This window comes from Littorina saxatilis, unplaced genomic scaffold (assembly GCF_037325665.1).
Source record: "Littorina saxatilis isolate snail1 unplaced genomic scaffold, US_GU_Lsax_2.0 scaffold_668, whole genome shotgun sequence".
Lineage (NCBI taxonomy): Eukaryota > Metazoa > Mollusca > Gastropoda > Littorinimorpha > Littorinidae > Littorina > Littorina saxatilis.
The window spans coordinates 1-9,680 of record NW_027128471.1 but is presented as its reverse complement, the minus strand read 5'-3'; the positions used below and the strand labels follow the sequence as shown (position 1 = coordinate 9,680).

Genomic DNA, 9,680 nt, shown 5'->3' with positions numbered 1-9,680 from the left:
TTTGGAACAACAATGTTGGCTTGTTCGCAGCACACATGCTTACAATCAAAACGTCACATTTCTAGTTGAAGCAGTAGCAACCGTGGAGTGTAAGACTCAGCACACATCCACATTTCCTACATTGCAGACGAGAATTAGGGAAGTGTGTCTCTGTGTGTGAGGAGGGAAGGGGGGGTGGGGGTGGTTGGCAATCCCCGCACTGAGGCATACGGGAAACAAATGACTAACACTCCCTCTTACTACGTGGTTCTTTTAAAATCGTGTATCCTGTTGTTTGTTAGTCTAGCTGTGGAAAAGTAATAGTAATACACTAATAATGTTCTGGAAAACCTGTCTAGTATATGGTGGTTTTGGATGGAGCTTCCTTCCATTGTTTAAGAAAAATTCAATTAGATTTCTGACCTAGATAGCTCGTAATGGAAACTGTGACTACTGTAATCTTTTGTGACCGGTGAATGGTGTTGAGCTCGAAGGGAATTTCCCATCAGATCTAACAGGGAAATGTGTGATGATCATATAGGATCCTGATCTTTCACAATGTCTTATATTACATTGTACAAGTTGGTGGTCAGTCAGTCAGAGACTACTCATCTAATATAAATATCAGTACTACTATAGCTGTGAATCTGTTAGGAATTAAAGTTAAGTGAAGTGGTATTAAGTTACCTCATACGAGTCATACTCATAAACTGTCCGTGTCACAGAAGCTCAGGTTGTTTTACTTGAATATAATGTCGGAGAATGGACGAGTGGGAAATGGATATGAAGTGCCAGTGCCTTTGGAGTATTTTCAGCAGTTCAAGCAAGTTTCTGCGTATGTCTCTTTTTTTTACCTGTCTGTCTGCTAATCTCTCTCTCTCTCTCTCTCTCTCTCTCTCTCTCTCTCTCTCTCTCTCTCTCTCTCTCTCTCTCTCTCTCTCTCTCTCTCTCTCTCTCTCTCTCTCTCTCTCTCTCTTCCGTCTGTAATAAGATCATTAACCTCACTAAAGAGTTTTAAACAAGCTCTGCATAATCATTATATGTCTACCTAGATGGCTATAACATACATGTGCAAGTAGCTGTCAACAATTGGCAAAGCTTTATGAATTACAAAAATATGTTCTTTATTACATGTATTATGTGGAATTTATGTTGCGATTTTCCATCATCATCATCAACATCATCATTATCATCATCATCATCATCATCATCATCATCATCATCTTCATCATCATCATTTACACCATATAATCATTGTAAGCATTAGTGTAAACGTTGGTATTGTGTGAATTTTACCGTCGATCACCTCAATTAACATGTTGCATGTTTCGCTTTTGATTTGTATGTTGCTTACTTTGTCATTTTGTGCTTACTTGTCGATTGTTTGCTGGGTCGTTCGTTTAATTTGTTTATTTGTCATGTTGCTTTACTTGTTTATCATTTATTAGACATTTGTATTAGAAGTAAGGACCGGTTGTAAGAAAAGCGTCGCCTTAAACCTCTATCCTTGAAAAATAAAGTTCCATCATCATCATCATCATCTCTCTCTCTCCGTCGCGATATAACCTTCGTGGTTGAAAACGACGTTAAACACCAAATAAAGAAAGAATCTCTCTCTCTCTCTGTCTCCGTCTCTCTCTGTCTCCGTCTCTCTCTCTGTCTCCGTCTCTCTGTCTCCGTCTCTCTCTGTCTATATCTCTCGCTCTGTCTCTCTCTTCTCTCTCTTTGACATTCTCTCTATCTCTCTCTCTCTGTCTCTCTCTCTCTCTCTCTCTCTCTCTGTCTCTCTCTCTCTCTCTCTCTCTCTCTCTCTCTCTCTCTCTCTCTCTCTCTCTCTCTCTCTCTCTCTCTCTCTGTGCATTTCTGGTCCTGGTAGTCTCTTATGTGGTCATGCTTTCTAAACTGCCATATATATGACTGTGTCATATGTTGCTAGTTTATGTGTGACAGAGTGGGAAAAGTAGGAAATTGTGTGGTTTAAGTTGCAGCAACATATTTCTTGTTTGAAACATGGCTTTATCCTACATTATACATACGTGAGAGAGACACTCGTGAGAAAATAATCGTTCAAATCACACGTGTGTATATCGTGTAAATGAGGTCATGTCAAGCAAGTCTGGCAGGGACCTGTTTTTCCACTGCTTATGATGCCAAAGTCACCGAGACAAACGTCATGTAAAAACAAAATTGCGCTCGCTAATTACCCTCGATGCATTTTTTTTGTCACACCGCACTTTCAGAGTGACGTTAATTTGCTTTGACGTAATAGATTGCACGAGGCTTTAGAAGAGATCGAGGTTCCAAAACAAGCGTCTTCAATTAAGCTGCCAAGACTGCAGGACATTTTCAGTAAAATACAGGTAAGTACAGTATGTAGGATAAACAGAATACTACATGGCTTGCTGTTTCGTACCAGATTTACACTCGTTCCTTTTTCAAATAGTGAACAGCTCGCTTTCGCTTGCAGTTCAATATTTTAAAAAACAACTTGTGTAAATCTGGTACGACACAGCAAGCCATGTAGTATTCTCTATTTACATGCTGTTTGAAACATCAGTTGTTGTTGTCGTTGTTGTCGTTGTTGTCATCACTAAAATTAGTATACTGTAACATAAAATCAGCTAAAAATACCTCAAACCAAACGAATCCAACTTAAAATATTCCCATGTGTCTGCAGTTAAAGTTCGAACCTGAGTGTGTGTGTTTTTATGCAGGCAAAGCCTTTTAAAGTTTCACAATGAAAAACACAGCAAGAGTGGTTTCATTTACAGTTTGAAAATAGCTTCCCACCTTGGAACAAACAAGGTCAAGGCATGCAATTATTTCATAATAAACAGTTTCAAAAACGTTCATTGCCATCATTTTTTCATTATGAAGTAAAGAGTCACACGGACGGGATCTATTTGTTCATCCACAAAATATTGAAACGTTCTCAGAAAAAGGGCTAATGGTTAAACATTGACCAGTTTGATCACACTCTGCGCTGCCCTCTTTTTTCCCGTCGGACCTGCTCAGGTACGGTCCACAGCTTGTTTAAGCTGGTCAAGCAGGTGGTGTTGACCGGTCAGAGCTGGCCATGCACTGGGCAGTCCCAAACTGGACATGGGGAACAGTTCTAAACTGGACACAGGGTAGACAAGGCCGTCTCTGTTCGGACTGTTTGTTTGCTCTTTGCATCAACTCACATCAGGCACCATCGTGCCACATAGCATGCCAAATTCGTCTCATAATTTACGCAGAGTATTTGGTCGCTGCTGTTTTTTATGAGTTTGCTGTGGGCAGTGTGAGCACGTGGCTGTGGACTGTTTTTGGACAGCATTGTTTAGTGGACACGGGAGATGAAGTGACGCCATGATGACTACTTTAGCGGATTAGCGAGAGAGATTTGACCAGTCGAGTGAATGTCTCTCCCGGAGAAGGTTGTATTTTGCATTCTGCTGGAGGCTTGTGCAGGACTTAGTTCGGGACAAGGACGTGAAAATTGACAGTATCTGACAAGCATCGGGGAGCTTTATCGTTGTAGCTCATAGGTGTTGCAATTCACTAATTGTGAGAGAGAACTGAAGAGATCATTTGTATTTGACAGAGAACCTGTTCCCAGCACAATGCATGGCTGCTACTTTTCAGATCTTTTGAATGATCAAGCAACTAAAATGGACTGCGTTGTGAACCAGAATTGAAAAGAAGATTGTTTTTAAATTTAATCTTTCCTGCAGTGTTTTGTCCCAGATTACAAAACAGCAATAACATTCAATTGTGATTTTTTCATCACATTTTTCATTGTTCTTTTAACTAGTATCTGCCAGTGCCATCACTACTATTTTAGCAGTCTAAAACTCTAAAAACAGTATTGACTGAAGTTCATTGTATTGTGTATATATATTGGAACTTGGGGCTGAATTGAGCAGTGCAAAAGCATACATTCTCTGACGGACTCACAGCTCTGCACCTGTCAGTGAGACTGAGAGTTTTAGAACCAGCAATTCTCTAGTTTGTTTCTGATAAATCTGTGCAAAGACCGTGCAGAAACAAAACTATTCTGCAATCATGGATCATTTATGCAGCATGTCCAATATGAAAACTCACAGGTAAATGGTGTTCTGAACGTTTTTCTTTGTAATGTAAAAATCAAGTGTTTTGTTTGGTTGTTCTCTTTTTTTTCTTTTCCAAATGTTGGTCAATCTACTAGCTGTGATATATTGCTTAGTACATGTAGTTTTTTTCCAGTTTGATTCATGGTGGAAGTAAGCTCTTTAACCATTACATATTTAAAATAGGTCCTGTGTTCTTTACCTAAATTGTCACATGTTGGAAAGGAATCATCAGATCTCTCTCTCATGCCTGCATGATGCATGAGAAATGTTATGATAGCTGTTGGTAATATTACTTGTTATGAGAGTCATTGTTTGTCATGTTGAGTCAGAGGGGGGGATGTAAATCTGTGTCTAAGAAAAGTACTCTTTTTTACAGAAATACAGGCTAATGTATTTACTGGCATAGATACAGGAATGAAAATCATTTGTTTGCCGGTGTGTCTGTCGGTCGCTCTGTGCTTCTGTCTGTCTGCAGGTGTGTTCCAGAAATAAAGCATAATTATCTGTAGTTTTTGTGCAAGCAATTTCAAGTATGTTCCTGTTGTTGTTGAGTGCACCAACACTTAAAACTTACATTGGTGAATCAGATCTGTGATCAAAATGGGAAGATTAGAGGTACATTTACAGCCGTTTTTCTTAAAATCGATCAACCAGCCATGTAGGCAGCAATACTTCATCTTCTGAGGATTTTCAAATGAAGCATCCTGGTTATCCTGGACCGGCTATGTGAGGAGGTAACGACGAAAATACATGATCATGTAAGATCACTGCTGATCATGCATGATCAGTCATGGGGATGCAAGACAAAAACTGCTTACTTTTGCCCAGCAAATAAACAAGTAATAGTACTGCATTGCTGACTCAGGGACAAACATTATTAAAAAAAAATATTAGTAAATGAAATATACTTCACGTTTCATTGACCTTTGTGTGTATTTGTGATGTGCAGCTGTACGAGACATCCCATCAAACCAGCCAACATGGGAGAAAAGACAAGCTTCAGCTGTGTGAAATACATCTTCTTTGGCTTCAACGTCTTCATCTGGGTAAGTCTTACTTGTGTACATTGCAATTATGTGTTAAATTGTTATTGCAGTGCAGTCTCTTGAAATCTGAAACAGATAGACTGCTAACCTTTCAAAATTAAAAAACAAGAACGCTTAGTTTGTGGAACAATTGCACAGACAAAATGAAACATTACGGCAGTCACTTGGTTGAGTTTAAAAAAGCATCAATCAATCAATCAATATGAGGCTTATATCGCGCGTATTCCGTGGGTACAGTTCTAAGCGCAGGGATTTTTAAAAAAAAAATTTTAATTTTATTTTTTTATGCAATTTATATCGCGCACATATTCAAGGCGCAGGGATCTATTTATGCCGTGTGAGATGGAATTTTTGTACACAATACATCACGCGTTCACATCGGCCAGCAGATCGCAGCCATTTCGGCGCATATTCTACTTTTCACGGCCTATTATTCCAAGTCACACGGGTATTTTGGTGGACATTTTTATCTATGCCTATACACTTTTGCCAGGAAACACCCTTTTGTCAATCGTGGGATCTTTAACGTGCACACCCCAATGTAGTGTACACGAAGGGACCTCGGTTTTTCGTCTCATCAGAGGATTATGCAGAAGAAACAAAGATATTAGTATTGGGATTCTTCTTCTTCTGGGTTCGATTCTGGCTTATCAGATAATCAGTCCAATGGAGACGACAAAGGTTGCTGTCGTTCACAGGTCGTCAGCGGTTCCCCTGAAATATGGGGATAAGTCTAGCAATGGATGGTAGTTGGTACATGTATATATATGGCAAGAAAGACGTTACTCTAGAAAGTATAGTGTGATGTGTAAGTTCTTCTTCTTCTTAATTTCTTGAGGAAATCCCTGTACAGGGCAACTACCCTCATTTGTATATTAGTTGTCAAAATTCTTCCAGGGGAAACAGCAAGCGCAACACGTTTGTCTCGGTGGCTTTGTCATCATGAGCAGCGGAAAGTTAGGTCCATGGCAAACTAGTTTGATACCACGTACCTAGACAGTTTATGCATCTTTTGAATGGTTTATTCTTTCAGTTGCTGGGTTGTGGCGTGCTGTCGCTAGGAGTGTGGCTCCAGATTAACCGTAGTCACCACATCTCTAACTTGCCTACACACACGTTTGTTAGTGCACTCAACCATATTGGCATATATGCATCGCTTGATTGGTTGTATTGTTTCAGTTGCTGGGTTGTGGCGTGCTGTCGCTAGGAGTGTGGCTCCAGATTAACCGAAGTCCCCACTTCCACACATGTTTCTCAGCGCACTCAACAGTTTATGCATCCTTTGAATGGTTTATTCTTTCAGTTGCTGGGCTGTGGAGTGCTGTCGCTAGGAGTGTGTTTCCAAATTAACCATAGTCCCCAACTTGCCTACACACAAGTATCTCTGTGCACTCAACAATTGATGCATGCTTTATTCTTTCAGTTGCTGGGTTGTGGCGTCCTGTCGCTAGGAGTGTGGCTCCAGATTAACCGTAGCCCCCACATCTCCATCCTGCCAACACATGCCTTTCTCAGTGCATCTGCACTCTGCATCACTGCTGGGGCCATCATCCTATTGGTGGGCTTTCTGGGCTGTTGTGGCGCCTTCTACGAGAATCAGTGCATGCTGATCGGGGTGAGTTTGTAGATTTGATTTTGCTTGCTGTCGAAGAATTCGCAGAGAAGAATTTTGTTTTGAATAGCAAAGGGTTGAAAGGGATAATTATAAAATTAAAATAAAAGACCCACCATTCTTTTTCACCATTTTTACATAGACTGTTGAATATTACGTCTTGAGTCTAACTTCTCATACACACTGTATAAGAATTATTTTACATGCCCTCACTGCATCATAATATGTTGTCAATCATTTTCTAGTTTTGAGATGTGCGACTTATTTCAAGACTTGTGAACTTTGTTTCAGTACTTCATCATGGTTTTGCTCATCTTCACTTTGGAGATAACTGCTGGTGCGTTAGGATTCCTACATAAGGATGAGGTAAGTTGGATGATCAATTAATAATAGCAGGCAGGGAAATAGCTCAGTTGGTAGAAGCGCCGGCTTCAAAACCAGTTGTCGCTATCCGTGTGGGTTTGATTTACTAGGGATTTGTTTCCCAGAGTCAACTTTGTGCAGACTCTTCTGGGTGTCTGAACAACCCCGTGTGCATGCATGCGCATAGTAAAGGATCCAAGTTCACAGCGAAAGTCTCAGATCTTGAAAACATGAATACAGGCATGCAGGAAAAAGAAAGGGGAAAGAATGGATAGCGCCAAACTGTTGCCATCTCGCTTTCCTCAGAGAGAAAGCTACCTAAATTTCCAAGAGGGTAACCTCACAGGACTACATAAAAAATATCATCCTCACAGAGAGCATATTTTTACATTTAGTCAAGTTTTGACTAAATGTTTTAACATCGATGGGGAATCGAAACGAGGGTCGTGGTGTATGTGCGTGTGTGTGTCTGTCTGTGTGTGTGTGTAGAGCGATTCAGACTAAACTACTGGACCGATCTTTATGAAATTTGACATGAGAGTTCCTGGGTATGAAATCCCCGAACGTTTTTTTCATTTTTTTGATAAATGTCTTTGATGACGTCATATACGGCTTTTCGTGAAAGTTGAGGCGGCACTGTCACGCCCTCATTTTTCAACCAAATTGGTTGAAATTTTGGTCAAGTAATCTTCGACGAAGCCCGGACTTTGGTATTGCATTTCAGCTTGGTGGCTTAAAAATTAATTAATGACTTTGGTCATTAAAAATCTGAAAATTGTAAAAAAAAAATAAAAATTTATAAAACGATCCAAATTTACGTTTATCTTATTCTCCATCATTTGCTGATTCCAAAAACATATAAATATGTTATATTCGGATTAAAAACAAGCTCTGAAAATTAAATATATAAAAATTATTATCAAAATTTTTTTTTCGAAATCAATTTAAAAACACTTTCATCTTATTCCTTGTCGGTTCCTGATTCCAAAAACATATAGATATGATATGTTTGGATTAAAAACACGCTCAGAAAGTTAAAACGAAGAGAGGTACAGAAAAGCGTGCTATCCTTCTCAGCGCAACGAATACCCCGCTCTTCTTGTCAATTCCACGGGCACTGCCTTTGCCACGGGCGGTGGAGTGACGATGCTACGAGTATACGGTCTTGCTGCGTTGCGTTGCGTTCAGTTTCATTCTGTGAGTTCGACAGCTACTTGACTAAATGTTGTATTTTCGCCTTACGCGACTTGTTTGTTTATCTCGCACTGCCCTGTTGGGTAGGAAATATTGGGTTGAAAACAGTCCAACAAAACCCATAGTATAAGAGCAAACGATCCTGACATTATGGAGTTGTGAGTAGTAATACATGCAGTGTTCTCTTGTTCCCCTTGGTTGATAAGCACTTCATGTGTTACTGTTTGTTCCAGCTGCGGTCGGTCATTGAGAAAGACTTGCTCACGAGCATCCAGCAGGACTACAAAACAGTATCGCATCCCTCGGGGCCGTCCAATCAGCGGTCACCAAGCAGGTCACGTGACCCCGAGGAGTGGTGGCTGGTCATGGACTCGCTGCAGGTAGAGGTGAGTACTAAGCTAAAACACATTTGTAGAAAATATAAATATAAACCCCGGTAGCCGTATTCTGTCTTTGGGGGAATTCCAGTATATGTCTGAACTCGCCCAACTGCATGCATGCGCATGTTAATGATCCCAAGTACACAGCAGAAGTCTCAGGGCTTGGAAACATGAATCAGGGCCTAGCATTGTAAGCCGTTCGGCTTACTTTACGCCGAAATAACATCTCCACTACGCGGAACTTGATTTGGTGTACGCCGAAATGCAAAAACCTGGTATTCCCAAACGGTAAACCCAAACAGTCCCAGCTTTCGTTTTGTGCGCCGTTCGGTTCAATTCTCAATCGGTTTGACAGTTTGCTTGAGCACGCACTTCCTCTGGCATCAGTCGCGCGAACATGCTTTGTGCCGGTGTTTTGTGGCTCTAGACTTGAAATAATGTCTCGAAGCGACATTGTTGAACGTGGTCAGCCATTCAGTGACAAAGAATCCAGGTATTCCTGGAAGTGGGAATGGCTGGATTTTGTTCCGAAGGCGGAAGGCAAGTCAGAAGAAGTAATGTGCCGATACGGACTATGGCTCCGAAAGGTTGCTATTTCTGGCAAAGCATACTGTCAGTTGTGCCAGAAAGAAATAGGTTACGCAAACCAGGGCTTCGCTGCTATCACAGGCCACTGTCTGTGTTTTGCTTGTTGGTGAAGGCATAATTTAGTTGCTCAATCTTCTTTGGGGGGGAGGGGGGTCATTTTAGGTCAAAAAATCTCCAAAAAATCTGCAGACCGCCGCCTTTGTAAGCTGAACTCACTTTTTCAATGCTAGGCCCTGATGAATACACACATGCAGAAAATAAAACAAAAATTTTGTAGCACCTTACTGGAAATGGCAGCTTGCTTTCCCCAGTGAGAAAGCGGCTTGAATTTCCATTAGGGTCACAGGATGATATAATATCTGAATACCCCTTTGTGTTTTGCAGCTGCAGTGTTGTGGGGTGAACAACTACAGCGACTGGTTCA

The 9,680-nt window shown here is 40.7% G+C and overlaps 1 protein-coding gene across 1 annotated transcript; it reads left to right on the top strand.

Moving 5' to 3' along the window:
* Window positions 1-344: 344 nt before the first annotated feature.
* Window positions 345-9,676, top strand: LOC138956818 (tetraspanin-4-like; the record flags this gene model as incomplete). Its single annotated transcript, XM_070328073.1, has 6 exons — window positions 345-814; window positions 5,023-5,119; window positions 6,543-6,734; window positions 7,023-7,097; window positions 8,522-8,674; window positions 9,641-9,676. Coding segments are annotated over exons 1-6 (636 nt in total), but the record flags the coding sequence as incomplete, so codon positions are not given.
* Between the last annotated feature and the right edge of the window lie 4 nt (window positions 9,677-9,680).